This window comes from Stigmatopora nigra, chromosome 10, assembly GCF_051989575.1.
Source record: "Stigmatopora nigra isolate UIUO_SnigA chromosome 10, RoL_Snig_1.1, whole genome shotgun sequence".
In the NCBI taxonomy this organism is placed as follows: Eukaryota; Metazoa; Chordata; class Actinopteri; order Syngnathiformes; family Syngnathidae; genus Stigmatopora; species Stigmatopora nigra.
In genome coordinates this window covers 7,782,296-7,799,479 of record NC_135517.1, presented here as the reverse complement: position 1 = coordinate 7,799,479, position 17,184 = coordinate 7,782,296, and the positions used below count along the sequence as shown (strand labels likewise).

Sequence of the window (17,184 nt, the reverse complement as noted above, 5' to 3'; positions counted from 1 at the left end):
ACAAAATACCCTGATGATTTCAGGATGAGATGAGATTTCAGGACACGGCCTCAAAATGACGCTGAGTATCTTTTTTCAACAGTTTTATTTTATTTAAGTTTCCAAAAATGATGCACATGCTGTACGGTGGTATGTTTATTTATGAACATCACTACATATGAAATAGCCAGCTTAGGAAATACCTTAATGGGAAAATAGTCTCAGGATAAGAAATATATTCAAGTTACAAGATGCAAAATCAAAAAAATAAATAAATCAAACATCCCAAAAACAGAAATACAGTTCTTTATTTTGAACTTGATGCTCTCCAATCGGCTATTTCCAAACACCTTGAACAACAATAGAAAATGTTTCTGCATGTGTTTGTTATTCATTTTAATGGCTTAATAAATAATGTTATCTTTTTTTCCCTCTTCTAGTGTCGGTAGTATTGGGGTTCTTGAAACGGATTAGGGCTCCTTACCTAAGAAAAAAATGAAGTTATGAAACCACTTCAGGAAATAATACAGCTGATCTAATAGCCCACAGCAGCAGTTAACCTAAAAAGTGATTCCCGGCCGGCTTGGTTATGTAGGTCAGCTTTGACTTTCAGGTCTCTTTACAAACAATTGTTCGGGAAGACTAAATTCTGAAATTAATCCTTAAATCTCAGTGTCTTCCTTGCCAATCCTGGCAGCCTCTCTAGGTCTTAGCACTCCGTGTATTCCACTTCTCTTTTTAAATTTGCAAAACCATCCTTTACTAGCCTTGAATTCGTCAGAACTTCCTCCAGGGTTGTCTTGAGTAAGTGCATTATGCAGCTTTCTTGCCTTGTCACAAATTAGGGTCTCTGACACAGTGTCACCCCTCAACTGTTTATGGGTAATCCACTCAAGCAAAACTTTTTCCACTTCTTCCACTTTGTCAGTTCTTCTGCTACTCAGTGTTTTTACCCCTTTGGCCACATCTGCAGCTTTGATGGCTTCTTTTCTTTTCAATATAGTTGATATTGTCGACTTTGCCATATTGTATTGAATAGCCAAGTCAGAAACACGTGTACCCCTTTCCCACTTGGCAATAAGTTCCTTTTTCAATGCTATAGTGGTCATCACATTTTTCCTCTTTGGCTTGTCGTCCCGGATGCACCTCTGTGGTTGATTCATGGGATATAAAGTAACACACAAATAGACAAATACTGTTAGAAGATGGTTTAAGAGTTGTATCTTAGTATCATAACAGAGTATATTTACACATGCATAATAAAGCTTTGTTTTTCCTGTATATTTTTCTGTATGAAAATCTAAATCTTTTTTTTCAAAAATATATCAGATATTGTACATATGCTGTTTTTTCCATCACATCCCCACTTTACTTTTTATGATTTCGGTTGTCTCATGTGTATTTTCATTCAGATTGTTGCTAGTTCATCCTTTGTAATTGAAAACAACCCTAACAGATAAAGAATGAAAACATAGTCTACCTTTTTGTATGAAAATTTCAGATATTCCGGTCGATTTTTGATTGGAATTTCTTCAGGCCTGTTCAGCTGAGGGAATTCAGTGGCTGTGCTAAAGTTACCCAAAGTGACACCCGGACGAGAGGCGGCAATGTCAGGCCTTCCAATACATTCATCTTTGGAATTACGTTCAAAACAATTCAATATGGTGCCATTTTTCATTCCATGTTCCTGATTTTGCGCCAGCCTTCTCGTAAAATCCAATTCTTGTTCATTGGGCACCCGTTGTGACAACTTGTTTGCATAGGAAACTGATATTTCAGTCTGCTCTTCTTTAGTTGTAATAACCAGTTGCTCTGACATGTCTTTATTCTCCACTTGAGGTATATTGGCCACTGGCTGCAATAACTCGGTAACCTTCATTTTTGGAACTTTAGTACATTCTTGTAATTGTCTCTTTGCAGGGATGTTCAAGCCAGGTACTTGTTCTTTGACAGCCATAGATGGTCTTATGAATCGATTGTGATCTATTGAGGGACAAAAAAAAAACATTGGATTTTTACTCAGTTCTGGACTCCTACATACACACATTCAGACATGCTCATAAAATAAAATTTTGCGCAAATCCGCACACATTTGTTATAAACGAAGCTAAGTCTACGACATTGCTATTATGACTGTATTACATACTAATTTTGGATGATTTCATCTGTCCGTGTATCACATTATTCAGTAAGGCTCGTAGACGGTCGTTTTCCTCTTGGTATCCTTTTACAACATGCGCCACTTCTTGAAATATCTCCATGGCGACGCTGGTAAAGCGTTCGGTTATTCTGCTCTGAAAGGCGTGCAGCACACTTGCGGTCGACATGTCGGAACAGAAAAATCTAATAGCGCAATGATCACATTTCTCTTTCTTTCTGCTCCATTTTTACACTGACAGCAAGAAATGTCGACGAAAACATTTCGAGGGAAAAAAACAATGTCATCCGGAAAAAGGAAGTCCCTGTGTTTCCGGCTATTTGCAGCTGGATGAAACGAAACTCGAGAGCAGTTTATTCTGATTGTTTATGTAATGTATTGGTTAATTTCCCCAGAGTTTTGTAAACTATATAGTTTATAAAACTCTGGGGAAAATAAACCAATACATTACATTAACAGTGTATTTTTTCTAAAACCACACCATCTGTTTAAACTCCTAAACGCAAGATTATACATTGGGTGGGCTGTGTTGCTGCATGTCAACTATGAAAAATTAAAGTTCAATGTCTTAATAAAGATCCATATTGAAGAATTTGACCTGCTTTAGCAACAGCACCACAGCCACAGTAATTTACATAAACGAACCCCACAACACCCAGCAGGCTTATTCCAGTCTGTTTATTTCAGTGCTTATTCCTTTCCTGACACATTTGCATCAAAAGAGGAAAACAACAACAACAAAATCACCACCTAAAATAAAAATAAAAACACTTCAGTGAATGGCAATGTTTTGATATTCTTGGTGGTAGTATTTTTTATATATATTTTAACCAATAGGGGCACTCGCGAATCTCGTCCTTTCGCATCCAGCATGAATTTTTAAGACGAAAAAGAGTGAACGGTGGGCAGGGGCTCCAACCTACTGCTGCGAGTGACAGCAACCAAGAGAAGGGAACCGCTACCCCTGCCTGCACAACCAAACTGACAAGGAGACTTCCATAGCTTTATATCTTTGGCATTCACTAGGGTTACGGCCTCGGAACTTCATTTTCCGAGTTTCCAAGGAACGTTAACGTTAGCGATTTACGGTGGCATCGAGCCTCCACGACACAGCAGCGTCGCCTGTCAAGATAGTATTAACAACACTCCCAGAAGATGGGTGACAGAAACCCGTCGACGTCTCCCGCTTTTCAGACGGAGGTAAGTGACTATTTTGGGACACTATGTCGAGTTTTGCTTGGTTTCTACCGATTCGAGTGAATGTCAGTCAACTTGCTTGTCTGCCAGCTTGTAAATCATCGCACATAGCCTAGAAAGCTCGGACATAATTTTGGATCATCGATGTGATACATTTGATCACGGCCATTTGGCATTCGAGCCTTATCTGCCATTGGCAACTCTTTTAGTTTATTTTAACGCGTGTACGGCAAACAGATGCATGATTTGCTCGAGAAAAGACCTAGGAGAACGTTAACGTTTATTCGATTTGAAAACATTCCATCATCATCTTCGCTAACGGGCTAACATGTGCTAGCTAAGCGCAATGGAAGATATTGAAAAGTATGCTCGAAAAATAACCGATCGCTACCCATTCGAGTGCCGAAGGGATACTTTTGAGAAGAAGGACAAAAAATCTTCCGATGTTGTTTTGTTTTGATCAAGTCGCGGCCGGCTGTCGAGTGTCCATTGCTAGCCGACATTTGTTGTCTGACAGTTACTTTGTATGGTGGGGGTGGAGGGTTCGTGGGTTTTGATTTTTAAACGACATAAAAGACAAATGCAACTGCTTGGCTGGTGTGCACGAGTATTTATTTATTTACAAGCAAAGCCCGCAGGCGACGTATTGCTTTTTTTCGAATGACTGTTGCTCATTCTTGCAGCGGTGTCGCTCATGCAAAGAGCGAATGGCAATCCGTCGCGATATAGTTTAACCAGAAAGCTAACTGCTGGTAGCAAAGGCACGCTATTCTCTCGTTCTACTTACAACCAAGTGCAGGGGAATAAAAAAAACAGGTCACATTACAATGTGTATATTCACACATTTTAGTGTGGACAAATTTTTTTGAACTGCTTCTGTTTTTATGCATGCATAATGCAAAACATGGTGGAAAAAACATGCTCAGATACAGATAGTAGTATTATTGTGCTTGAGACCACACTATTGGATCCTAAGAAATTCCTAAGTCAACATTCACCAAGTCAAAACAAAAGTTTTGGTGGGCGTGGCAAAACAAATACAGATGAAGTTGAGACCAGGACCATTAAAAATGCACTAAACGTAATTTGTAGGAAACCTAATAAAAGGACACTGGGGGAAGCATTTGTTCTTATAGATATAGACAAACAGCAAAAGCATTGTGCAATATGCAAACCTCCTAACATTTCATCCTTTGGGCTCTTTCTTTCCACCGCTGGGGTTAACTAATGTTTCTTTTTTCCAGGGCTTCAGTCCGCCTTACAGAAAGAGAAAAAGGACAGTTGAAGATTTTAATCAGTTTTGTACATTTGTTTTGGCTTATGCTGGTTACATCCCATATCCTCAAGAGGTAAGACTTATGCTAATATCTTTAATATTAATTTAAGTCTAAAGCAATATAAAGATGAGCAACATTTCATTGCTTTGATTTATTCCCAATTCCTTAAACAATTGTGACACCCTTTTTCAATGGAGACAGTCTCCCCTCTAAGATAAGAATACAAACAGTTAACAACAGGTGGGATTCATCAATCCGATCTACTCACCAATCATAGAAATGTTTTATCCTTTACAGAACTCTTCTCTACGAAGTACTTCCAGCCCTCCCAACAGTACGGGAAGCACAGTAGATAGTGATGGCTGGACCCCGGGGCCATCGCCGTCTTGTCCCCAACACCCCTTCATGGTCCCTCTGGACAGGAGTAGAAAACATCCACAGTTGGGGGCCACATCGTCCAGTCACTTTAAGAAAGATGTGAGTTGAGCTCATTCATTCAGCTATCATCTATGTAGTTAGTACAAAAATTATTATTAAGTTTTTGCAAAGCTTGACTTTTTCTACATACTTTTTATTTGGTTTGCTCTAGCTAAAAATCAAAATAGAAGAAATTCTCACTGCGCGTTTTATGCATTGTTCCAGCAGCCAATGTCGAGATGAAATTACAGATGTCCTCTGAATTCCACTAAAATTATTTGTCTGTCTTGGTACAGCACCCATTCACCAGCCTACATCCAGAGGATTACAGAAAAGCCGAAAAGCTGAAGAAGAAAAAAAGGAGAAAGGAGAGGGAGCTCCATGGGGGCGAAGAACACGGGCAATCCGACTCTCCCGAGCCGGCCATCCAGCCTCCGTTCTCCTTCTGCGACTTGCCTATAAAAGAGGAGCCGGAAGACGACGTCAGCATTCCCCTTCATCCTCAACGTGTCACTAGCCCGTCCAAATACAAAGACGAGCCCCAGGAAGAGCATTGCCAATGGGAGGGACGAGACCTGGAGGAAGGAGTGGTCAAGGTACAGAAAGTGGAGGGCGTTCCTGGAAGCAGAACGGTGTTCCGACAGGGCAAGCAAGTGGTTTTCCGAGATGAAGACGGGTCTGGAGAGGATGAAGATATCATGGTGGACTCAGGTAGGAAATATGGATACAGTCCGGTCGGTATTAAAAGCTGAATACATGCTGATGCTGATGAATGTGCTTTTATTTGTTCAAATGATTCTAATCAATTGTATATTAATGAACACAAATGCATTAGGTTATCGCACATTCTATTTCAAAGTAAGCAAGCTTCACATAGACGTTTTCTATACATTTAGCATTCACTCCAGAAATGTAATTGCCGTATAGTAGTTGAAATCCAAATAAAAACTGTCATTCATCGTATTTGTTCTCCCCCTATTCCCTAGACGACGACTCGTGGGACCTGGTGACGTGTTTCTGCATGAAGCCATTTGCCGGCCGTGCCATGATCGAGTGCAACAAGTGTAACACTTGGATCCACCTGTCATGCGCCAAGATCCGCAAAAGCCACGTGCCCGAAACATACGTGTGTCAGAGTTGCCGAGAAAACGACGCCAACGGCGTTACCGGAGCGGATGCCCGCCGCTCCCACCGTCCCCGCATAGGTCCACGTAAGCACCTGCTCGAATGACCTCCAAAAGCCACTTCCGATCCCCCACGAAGATTTTCCACTGGACCTATAGAAAGTCCCTATGACCCACTCGGGTATATCTTAGCTCTACAGATGTGTATACTTGTGCTTCCCTACAGACTTTCAGCGTAAAGCAATCACTTAATGATACACTACTCATTTAAAGTTAGGGATTTTTGCTTTGAGTGTCAAATTTTCCTCCAAAAGTCCAATTTCCCAAACTTTTTTACTGTTTGCAGATGACTATAGCGTAGCAGCCGAGGGCTGCTGCTGGGACTGTAGTGTTTTGTGAACACAGGAAGCTGCCATGTTGAATCCCTCCAAAAACTGCCAACCTCTCTGGTAAATGCCCAGGATGCATCAGAATGAGTTGTTTGCACTCTTACTCACTTTTTACAAAACACCTTTTGACCCTTTTGGCAAACAGGTATGTTCAGATGAAACTGGACTTGTTTTTTACCCCTGGCGAGAGGGCTCCTGTTAGTATGAAATATAAGCGGCCGTTTCGAAGGAGAAAACAACAAGTAAAGCCTTGCTGTAATTCCTTCAGATGGTGCTATAGTTTTAAGATGATAATCCAATAGAATGGAGATCTAGACTGCATCTGCTTCATCTGTCTGTTTTGGTATTTAAGTTCATCGTGGACAAATAGATGTCCAGAGTCGTCGTTTAACTCTCTTAAGCTCTCTTTCAATCGCTGTGGTTATCAACAGCAAAGGGGATCGTTGGCTTCTCATCCTCCCACATTTCACCTCATATACCATTTTCTCCAGTCAAAGGTTGTTGTTGTTGTTGTTGTATCCTACCTAAACTAGCAGTTTAGTCATTTTATTTGTAAGTTTTTTTTTCTAAATGAATATATTTATGGAAGGGAATGATAGCTCTTCCGTTCAAAGATTCTGCAGGAAATCTGATAATTAGTTAACTGGAATAGTGTTACGATTCTCTGAAGAGTTTATGCACGCCATGTCAGTGTGTTTTAGTGTAAAGGGAGGGGCATTTGCAGAAAACCAGCCAATGATCAGAATGTGTGATCATAAAAATAACCTTTTTTTAGAAGGTTATGTAAAAATTAAATCACCATTAGTGTATCATCACTCTTTAATATTTTTTTGCAGCAACGGCAGTATTCACTTTCACCCTCAGCAGGTTTGTTGGAGATGCTTTTTTTTGAGGGTGGGGAAACCTTGCCCTTAAAACTAGCTGTCATCTGGATGAACTGTTTTAGCATACTATGTGCCATGGACCTCTTTATGTCAGTTAGATAAAAGCCATACTGTGGAGTTGGGTGGTGAACATTGGAAAGACGATTGTGATGTTCAGGGCTTTTACAACATGCGGTTGGTCGGTCGGTGACACAATTTGAGCAGAGAATAGTTCTGTGGTTGGCAAACTGATGTTTTGTGGTGATGCGAAGCCCACGATGAACCCGGTCGGGTTGTTCTTTAAAATGACATGAACTGTTATGTCTTTGAAAGCCCTCATTTTTAAAAAAAATCGGGCGTGCAAGTAATAGTACTAATGGTCTGTGTCATAGCAGCTGGTTTATTCTGATGAGTTGGGTTGTCCTCTCCCCTTTTTGAGAATGTGATTGTGTACTATGGTGCAAACTGTTTCTATGAAACTAATGTAAAGTATTGTAAATAAAGAGTTACCATTTTATTATTGTGTTCTTTTTCTTGCCGAATAATTGTGCAATTTTGGGGTTTTTGGGAAAACTGCTTCATTTAAGCTTATTTTAATTTTATTCACATTTCTTCACCCATCAACATATACTGTAGGTCAGGGGTGTCAAACTCCCTTTGGTCTGCGGGCCGCATACAGCTTAATTTGAGATCAAGCGGGCTGGACCAGTAAACTCATTGCAAAATGACATTGAACTAACAATAAGCCCACACTTTTTTCCTTTGTATTAGTCACTAATACTAATAATTAGTGGAAAGACTGAGTAAATTATCAAAATGTTTATTAACAGAATTTTCCTTTTTTTATACAATTCAGCTTTCTTCCAGGGGCCGTACCAAAAACCACCAGACGGGCCGGATCCGGCCCGCAGGCCGTATGTTTGACACTCCTGCTATAGGTCCTAATCCAAAAGAGGAATTGCAACGTGCTCATTGTAAGTCTTAGCAAAGCAGTCCCCAAGTCTTAAAATTATTGAAATTTCTAACGAGTCAAGTTATGCAACCTGAGCACTTCACTTCTGATTTTCTCCTATCTATACATATGCCTGCTTGACCTTCTTAAAATAAGATTAATAAATTATCCTCCTCTGTAATTTAAAGGTTCTCCACTTTATATTTATTCTTGTTTTACAGATAACAGCACTGCCTACTACACACTGGATAATGGACTGCACTGGACCATTTTAAAATGTGAGTTGAACTTGGAATGTTTATATTTAGGGTGTGATTCTGCATGTCTGAGAGCTCCGCTGTAGTGAACGCAAAATGCACTTGTCGTAAAATTAAGTACTACACTTAGACAATTTCAATTATACAGCAACTTATAGGAAAAAATGCATTTTAATGACATTGTTATTTTAGATTGCAAATAATACAAATCAAAGGTGTTCTTTTCCCTTGTTAAACAAAAACATGAGTAATATAAGGACATATGGAGGTTAATTGCTATTACATCAGAAAAGGTACAGGTAACACACCATAACACAATCAGGTTTGTTCTCTGTTTGGCAAATTAAATTAATTAACTCTTCCTGGGGGGTTAGGGTTACCCTAACCTGGGTTTATATATATACTATATATATATATAAGTATAAACAAGATGGCAAATCTGTATTATTATTCCACCAGTGATACAAAAAAAATCCACGTGTTTCCTCTGTGACAGTGCTTTGTATAATTGTTATTATTACACATACTATCAGGCCCAATTATGTTTGAAATAAATACATTTAACAGAAGCATATTACGAGGAGAAAGTGCAAATTCTGGTAAAGAGGAGTTCTGAAAAACATGACAAATGGCGCTGACACTGCACACGATAGACACGACTAGAAGACATGGACAAATGAATACAGAAATGATATGAGACAGATGTGATCCTGCTGACTTAGTAATTTGAATTTCAAATAAAACAAGCCATTCTTCAGTTTTGGATCCTTCAGTGTAATCAACTGGAAGTCTCATTCTACAACTAAAATATTAAATAAAAGTAAACATCCCATTGTTGCATCTGAGTTTGTGTGAGTTAGCAGCAGCCTAGAAGTGCATTTGTAACAAAAGAAAAATTAAACCTACTAATATAGAAAATGTCAAAAAGGATCAGAATGAATGCATATATGGCCATTTCTCGAAATAGGAAAATCTTTCCCCTTTCCATATTACTCTATTTACACAAGGTGACACTCTACTGCACAGCAGATATGAACTAAAATACTAGTTTGATTGACTTTAGCCAAGACAGACCTTCAGTTTAGGCCATTTTATGACTTGATCCAGTTTTATGATGAGATTATTATATCCCATAATATATCATAAAGCTTCTGAAGGACAAAGGGTGAATGAATACAGACCACAACGAGGTAAAAATGCACTACTTTTTCTTACGCCAGAGCGTGATGAAACTTGACATCTGCCTGGGAAATTTGGACCAATCACAGATGGAGTTACCATAGGTCCTTCTTTTGAGTGCTCCTTGGTCCTTCTTCCTTAGGCAGATGATATTGGAGCTGCTCTGTCAAGTGTCAGACACAAATGCGTTGAGAATTCCAAGTGATGTTTCAATCTCACAGTTGGAAGTTGTTTCGCAGGAAGAGGAGGAGAGGGTGGGGAATTCATAAAAGATTCACTAGAGTTGTGACAGATTGGGGGAGCAAAGGTTGGACCTTTGTCAAAAAGTGTATTTGTTCCTTCATTGCCCTGAAGTGCTCCATGGCTTCAATGATTCACTTTCAATCCGGTGAGCTGATGAGACAAAATCAAATAGTTACAAGATGAGTCCACGCTCCCAAAATCTCACCGAGATGTGATTTGGATTGGTAAAATATGATACATCATGACATTGTGTCATTGAAGTTTTTTTCTGCTCCATTACACATTTCAAATCTTTAAGTGAGCCAGTGTATTTTAAAAAAATCATTAGCCAACCAACTAACTATTATTCCATTAAAGTCAGGGATGTAAAAATAAGGGTGACAGGGAAAACAGACTGAATAGGGGCTTTCGAGGATTAGAGTTGGCTACCCTTGCACCCCTGTATTGTTTTATTTCATAAATGGCAATATGTTAATGATAAAGAGCCTTTCATTGTTCTGACTGACTTTCACTTTAACCACTTGGGGTCGCCACGGCGATACCGTCCATCTCTGCCACAATTTGTCACCTACATGATTGGCTGATATTTTCTTGAATCCCATCTCACACACCCCCAAAATAAAACCAATAATGTGTTTGGGAGCTATACATCCTACTCACATTGTTTAGGAATTCGGAGTGGCTCGGTGTCTGGAGAGATAACTTGGTGCATGACTCCTCTGAACTGGTACAGCAATTTCAGGCTCTTCTCCTCTCCTACACAGGGATCGTAGAAGCCTGGCAAACCAGCCTGCGGCAAAGGAAGGGACTCATTAGGATGGCTTGCATGATCAAAAAGGCTTGTGTGTAAACACCTTGGAAGTCTCCGTGAGGATGAGCTTGGAGTCTTTGACTAGGCACTGCAACGGCACGGTGACGTCAATGACTTTGGCTTTCTCCTGCTTCTGGCTGGTCTCCGATACAAACTTTCCATACCAGGCATTCAGGATGATCAGGCCTATGATTATCAACAGTTCAAAGGATCAATTACTTTTGTGTTTCTGGATGTAATCATCTCCAAGTGCATCTGAAGGGTGTGCACACATTCATTGGGTGTTTCCTCAAATAACCCTGTGCCAACTCTACATAAATGTGACAGGAAATTAATAAGCACACTGAGATCGTAAGTTTGGATTTATGGCAAAGTAGCCGAACCCAGATTTACACATTTAACCTCTGTAGACGCTGCAGCATTCAGATTGGCTTCACAGCACGGGATGATGGAAGTACGAGTCCTGGAGCTACAGTATATATCATGCGGCTGACAGACACCATGACAAATGTGTCTGATTTACACCTTTGGAGCCCTATTAGATTCTGGACTGTCCACCAAGTAAATGTGGCTATTTTCTCATGTTGCGTTTTACCCATCTTGGATTCTTCTGCCTCTATGACTCTTCGCACTGACTCCTGCATCAGCATGATCTGATAAACAGAAGTAGCAGAGGTTGGGAGGCAAGATGATCGTAAGCCGTCGCTTCAGATAAGAAAAGTGGAAGCAAATGTGTATAAGACTCACAGCCGACTCAGCCTCCTGCTTTTTCTTAGCAATGTCTGTGGCTGAACTCTTCCTCTGCAACTCCAGCTCTCTGGAAAGCACATACACATGCATGATTTACTAGGACTGACCGAGGGAGCCCCCAACAGTGCTTCTCTTTTACGTTTAGAGACTTGTGCAACATCTCTGTCACGGAAAACTGAAAAAAATATAACCATTATCCCCTGAACCCCCGATTTGGGATGGTGTTACACCAGTGTTTGTAAGTTCAGTAAACTGACGAAGTAAATTGACATGACGGTTGAGTCATTATCCTGCAATGATGTGCAATCGCAATGTAATGCTGTCAATCTTTAGAGATGCTGTAGAATCCAGCTTTTGCGTCACAAGTTTCCCTTCATTTTTAATTTGGAAGGCAACTGTAAATAAATATTCAAGATTTACGTCAGTTGTTCTTTTTTTTACAATTTCTGTGAAGTAGGTAAGATTGAAATGAATGAAGTAGTATTGCATGTATACTAACTCTTCTTTTTGTGCTCGTGTGTAGGGAATGATGACCAATTTGTGGACGGCCATATAGACCAGCAGTGGCCCCAATGTGGCGTAGAAGACGGCGCTAGGCAGTAACTGGTCTGTCAGGTGGATTGGAAACAGGTAAGTCTGACTGGCACGAGCTAACCTGCAAGAAAACACAGATTAGATGAACCCACAAAGCCCCCAAAGAACTGTTGGGTGGGTCAGTACTTGATCTTCAGTGTGATTCCCTGAGGGACGCCGACACTGACAGTGGCTGACAGGACACTGTGGCGACTGATCTTCCTCTCTGCTCCGTATTCCAGCACCGTTCCGAACCAGCCTGTCCTGGAAAGGACGAAAGGACGTAGACGTCAAGAGAAAGCAAGATGCCGCCACTGACGACAGCAACCTGGGCATAAAGTGCAATGACTCTAAAAAGCAGCCTGGTTCCTTCAACACTGTACAATGGTAACTCACCTTTTTTTTAATCAAATATTTGATCATGACATTTTTTTTTTAATTTCCATACCGACATGGGGTGCCAGTGTGAGGTTAATAAAATATTCAATACTCCTGAGATTTGATCATATAGTCAAATTGAGCTGTAAATGAATGAGCTTGACAGTCATGATCAATCAAGATATGAAATTGCGTTAGAAAAATAATTAGATTACAAGAGTCTCTAGATGGAAAAAAAACCTTACAGTGCCTTTAAGACATAAAACTCATTTTTGAGTATTCTGAACTCCAAAAGCAATTTGAAATTATATATTAATATTAACTAGAATGAATGCCTGTAGTTTTAGATTCTTTAAATCAATTGTTTGAAATGATGAAAACACTTACTTGACAGAACCTTTGATTTTGGTCTGGTCCTCATCTTGGAACTTGTACTGGTAGCTCATCATTAAGTAGGAGTGAGGAAGACCCAGCTAGAGAGGGCATTAAATTATAGCATCTTAATTATTGGATAAAAAAACATGGGTGGGCCATATCGTTAGGTGCACCAGAACTGTCTTTAAAAATAATTTAAAAAGGAGCGATAGTAATCCTCAATCTGGAACCATTTACAAAAAGCTCTTAATTTTATGATGTCATAATAAAAAAGCACTTCTCGGCATGAGCCATCGCAGTTTCTCTCTATAATGAGGCATGATCGAACACAGTTGTTAAATATATATAGTACAAGTGAACCTCGTTTGGAAAAATATGTGAAGATTGCTTAATTTCAGTAGGTCACATTAAAAAGGGTCATTCATCAAGTAATCTTGATTCCCCACATGCAACCAGAATTCCATCATTTAATTTGTTCTGTGTAAATTGGAAAATAAATGAAGGGGTCCAATGTTTTGGCTTCAGTACAGTATATTTCTGCTTTTACAAGAGTATGTTTTTTTTAGTTTTGATGGACCCAAAGTGTTTGATCGTAAGTAAAGATAAATACTGGTTGTTTAAAACAAAAAAAAGAGAGAATTACTGATAATATTAAAAGCATATTGTTAACATATGTGAACTTTCTTACTTAAAATTTAGTACTGAATCAAGTCTTGTATTGTATTTCATTAGATTGTACAGCTTTACCTAAAGCTGTGGCCATTGACTTGATCTAGGAAATGTGTAACCCAGGAATGTTGTGATTACCTGTACAGCCAGAGTGAAGTGACTGCTCTTTGTGTCCCGCACCACACTTGTGGTCATGGCACTGGTGTGCCCCCAGCGCCACTGCAGATAACCCATTGTGTTCTGGTCCAGGTGGCGTGCTGTCATCAAAGAACAGCTAGGGCGTAGGCCGCGGGGGGAAAACTGCATGCCACACTGTGCTGTCAAGAAACTGAGCGCAGAAATGCCACAGGGTAGATATATGTGATAAAAACAAGGTGCATGTTATACATATCATCATGCACGGTTGAACGCTGGGGCCATACCATCGCTGTGTGATATTACGAAATATCTTCAATCCGATAAGAGGTCCCAATATGTCCCCTGCACCAAACTCCATCTGCATGGATGAATTTAAAAATGCACGATTACAGAAAAGAATATATAATTATACGCCCGTCAGAGGCCCTTTTCATGGTGACTCCTTAAAATGAACAGTCAAACCTTCTAATGTTGCAATTAATGTCTATATTTCAAAATGCCAACTGTGGATATTTTTCAATTTGACTAGATCCTCACCTCTGCCCAACCTTTAGCAGATGTAACCCTCCGAACTGTCATGTTAATGTTGCCCCCGCCGTTCCCATTGTGTGTTGAGAGTGAGCCAGAGAGCACTGCTGTGTCAGTGTTTGTTAAAGGGGCCTAAACAATAACAACATAGCTGTTAAAAAAGAAACAAGAGTCCAATATGAAATAATAGTAACGTAAGAGCTTTTTTTAACCTCAATGGATTGAGAGATGTGCATCTTGTTGATCTCAAGATGGGGAAAACCAACCCCTGGTGTCTCCTCAAAGTCCTCATCATAGCGATCAAAGAGATCAGTCGCATCCACACCCACACTGATGGTGCCCTGTAGATGAATCAAAATGGCGTTGTATGAACAATTAGTAGCAATAAAACATCTGTAGAATTAAAGTTTTCTCCTTCACAAGTTCCAATGTTCGCGCTGAACAAAACCTTGGGGTTGGTTCTTTGCTGCAACTTTCTCTCCTCTCGTTCACGTTGTAGGCGATCATACTCCTCCCGAATTTCAGCCGGTGTTCTTTTTCTTTCCACTATCTACAAGTTCATGATAGCATATTGAAGATGATGACCTTGAAAAGAAAACTTTGGAGAAAATAGGAATCCTACCTCCCAACCTTCTACTTCCAACCCTTTTTTGCCAAAGAGGTCGTAGATAGATCGAGCATGAGGATCACTTAACACTGAGGAAAATACAAAGGAAGAAACATTTGGGAATGATGAATATGAATAACATATTTAAAAGCTTATATTGAATATTTTTTATATGAAACTAGTTTACTTGTTTCATTTATAATAATGATGGAACGTATTTATAAAAATGATGGAACGGTTCAGTAGAGCAATAGATGAACAATGTGTCCTTACCTTCGAAAGCTTGGTGCACCTGATTGAAAAGCTGTTCAGCCTGTATTTTGAGCTCAGGGTCACGATGTTTGTCTGGATGATAGAGCATGCAAAGTCTCCTATAAGATGCTTTAAGCTCCTCTAGAGTAGCCTGTGTTAACAGAGAAACAAACAGTCCAAATATATCCAAAACATGTATGTAATGATGAATTCAACAAAATGCACTTGTGAGTTATTTGGTAGCCTTAGTGAGAACTATAATATCCTATACCTTAATTGAAAAACAATTGCAGTATATTTAATAGTAAGTCCAACTTTGGTATACTGGACATATTAAGGGAGGTTCGCAGTTCTCATGCCTCAACACTAGAGGGCGATAGCGAAATCAGGGTTCTGATTTGGCCTACTCAGCGTTAAACAATAGAATTAGTGATAGTATACGTAATTGCAAACTGACAGAAAGTACGGCCATTGGGGCAGAAACTTTCAGAACTTCAGAAAGATGAGGAAGACTTTTACAAGCAAGCCATCGGTCAACGGAGCGACGCATAGAGTAAAAGTTAAGATAAAGTAAAGGTAAGACTATAACATTTTAATAGTAATAATGTTTTTTTCTGAACCGATGAGACAGCTGTACGTTAATTTATTAATCAACCTCTCCTGACATGAATCTTACTGCATGTAGTTGCCATCGTGTAGTTTTCCTCACTCATAGCAAAGATGGGGATAATCAGACACACGGTCGTTCTATATAGGGCATCAACTACGGTAATGCCAGTTTAGTGGGGGCAAAAATCCCACTGAGTCCATTTTAAGGTGGATGACAAGTATAGGAAATACATGCCGAAATGGCTTGCATGCAAATATTTACTTATACGTGAAAACTAAAATATGGGTCAGTCGTGTCCTCTCAGCATCATCACCCGGTATCAATCTCCTTTTTCCTCACTGACCGGACCCGGACACAAGCAGAGCACTTCAGGGTGAAGCGATCTAACCATCACAGAAACGAAACCTCTCGATCTTAACATCGGTCTGACATTTCAATCATCCATACCTCCTTCCTCACGTTCAGTAGCGAGTAGTAATCCTGGTTATTGAACTCAGCATCATCTTCTAAGGACGCAGCCATTTTTGCGGTCGATGTATGTCCCGCCCACAATTCGCTTGTTCCAACGCTTATTGGCCAGCAAAACTAGGCGCAGAAATTCATTATACTGCCCTCTGCGGGTAGATCAACAATCAAACAAACATTGATAACTATATAAAATGAAATTACTGCCTCATTACCGTTTGCTACAAGATGAGAAATAATTAACAGTGTAAATTACATAGTGGAAGATGTCAGAAGTACCTTCAATTTGTACTAAAGTAGCAGTTGGACATTTGTTTTAATCATAGATTCTATTTACAATATTCACTTCTGCGTTTACATTTTTTACTGTTTATGTATTTACATAGCTTGCTGGTAATTATCTGTGAATATTTTGTCATCTTTTTGAGGATATAGGTCTGTTAAAATATTTGACTTGACCATATTGCCCAGCTTGTCAACCTCATATTGCTTAAAGTATTTGTAAATGCATTTATTCCTGTTATTTCATTGGATCTTCACGATTTCAATTGGAACACTAAATACCAAAAGTCTGTACAAATTCAGTTAAACGTGCAAGATTAAAGTCAAGGTAATGCCTCTGGAATCCGTTGAATCCTAGACAACGATTATTCGTGACACAAGTGTTATACTTTGATAAAAGAACATGTAATATGAGATTTGATTTAGCAATTAGTTCATATCCCCTGAAACATTCCTTTTCCCTGTCCAAAAGTACAGACTGTTAGAATCAGTAATCCCACCACTTGTATGTTTACCAATTTTTTTTCCAACTATCTGTAATGCGTATAATCAGTCATCCGGCCTTTAATCTTCAAAGGTTGAATTGAGGCACAGTGAAGTTTTTGTTTGTTTGTTTGTTGAGAGAAGGCTAAAGTCTGGTTGCCTAGTGAAGCGTTTCATTATTTTTGCCAGTTTGACACTATTAAGTTAATATTCAGTACCAGTCGTGTA

General features: G+C 39.5%; 4 protein-coding genes across 4 annotated transcripts in view; 2 read left to right on the top strand and 2 right to left on the bottom strand.

The window, feature by feature from the left end:
- Window positions 1-269: 269 nt before the first annotated feature.
- On the bottom strand, window positions 270-2,446 carry LOC144203607 (uncharacterized). Its single transcript, XM_077727132.1, has 3 exons — window positions 2,126-2,446; window positions 1,460-1,962; window positions 270-1,127 (listed from the first exon to the last, which is right to left on the bottom strand). The coding sequence occupies exons 1-3, from the start codon at window positions 2,304-2,306 to the stop codon at window positions 642-644; spliced, it is 1,170 nt and encodes a 389-aa protein (XP_077583258.1). The 5' UTR covers window positions 2,307-2,446; the 3' UTR covers window positions 270-641.
- A 572-nt stretch (window positions 2,447-3,018) lies between these two features.
- Window positions 3,019-7,921, top strand: phf13 (PHD finger protein 13). Its single transcript, XM_077727156.1, has 5 exons — window positions 3,019-3,337; window positions 4,579-4,683; window positions 4,909-5,088; window positions 5,325-5,739; window positions 6,015-7,921. The coding sequence occupies exons 1-5, from the start codon at window positions 3,293-3,295 to the stop codon at window positions 6,257-6,259; spliced, it is 990 nt and encodes a 329-aa protein (XP_077583282.1). The 5' UTR covers window positions 3,019-3,292; the 3' UTR covers window positions 6,260-7,921.
- A 713-nt stretch (window positions 7,922-8,634) lies between these two features.
- Window positions 8,635-16,283, bottom strand: LOC144202632 (dnaJ homolog subfamily C member 11-like). Its single transcript, XM_077725493.1, has 16 exons — window positions 16,174-16,283; window positions 15,138-15,267; window positions 14,880-14,953; window positions 14,706-14,807; window positions 14,470-14,598; window positions 14,267-14,389; window positions 14,014-14,087; window positions 13,730-13,919; window positions 12,935-13,020; window positions 12,317-12,433; window positions 12,096-12,251; window positions 11,594-11,663; window positions 11,442-11,499; window positions 10,890-11,032; window positions 10,696-10,825; window positions 8,635-10,185 (listed from the first exon to the last, which is right to left on the bottom strand). Exons 1-16 carry the CDS (start codon window positions 16,246-16,248, stop codon window positions 10,133-10,135), a joined length of 1,710 nt encoding a protein of 569 aa, XP_077581619.1. The 5' UTR covers window positions 16,249-16,283; the 3' UTR covers window positions 8,635-10,132.
- LOC144202630 (calmodulin-binding transcription activator 1-like) overlaps window positions 15,553-17,184 on the top strand; it is a 56,076-nt gene continuing 54,444 nt past the window's right edge. Inside the window, exon 1 of the mRNA XM_077725488.1 lies at window positions 15,553-15,692. The gene's annotated coding sequence lies outside the window, so the exon portion shown is untranslated. The remainder of the gene's footprint in view (window positions 15,693-17,184) is intronic.

Coding starts and splice junctions, on each gene's coding strand:
- LOC144202632 (XM_077725493.1), bottom strand. CDS start 16,248: ATGGCTGCGTCCTTAGAAGATGATGCTGAGTTCAATAACCAGGATTAC. Junction 12,252..12,316: donor GGAATCACACTGAAGATCAA/GTACTGACCCAC, acceptor GTTTTCTTGCAG/GTTAGCTCGTGCCAGTCAGA. Junction 11,500..11,593: donor AGCAGGAGGCTGAGTCGGCT/GTGAGTCTTATA, acceptor TCTGTTTATCAG/ATCATGCTGATGCAGGAGTC.
- LOC144203607 (XM_077727132.1), bottom strand. CDS start 2,306: ATGTCGACCGCAAGTGTGCTGCACGCCTTTCAGAGCAGAATAACCGAA. Junction 1,963..2,125: donor GATGAAATCATCCAAAATTA/GTATGTAATACA, acceptor GTCCCTCAATAG/ATCACAATCGATTCATAAGA. Junction 1,128..1,459: donor TGAAATTTTCATACAAAAAG/GTAGACTATGTT, acceptor AATCAACCACAG/AGGTGCATCCGGGACGACAA.
- phf13 (XM_077727156.1), top strand. CDS start 3,293: ATGGGTGACAGAAACCCGTCGACGTCTCCCGCTTTTCAGACGGAG. Junction 3,338..4,578: donor CTCCCGCTTTTCAGACGGAG/GTAAGTGACTAT, acceptor TCTTTTTTCCAG/GGCTTCAGTCCGCCTTACAG. Junction 5,740..6,014: donor AGATATCATGGTGGACTCAG/GTAGGAAATATG, acceptor CCTATTCCCTAG/ACGACGACTCGTGGGACCTG.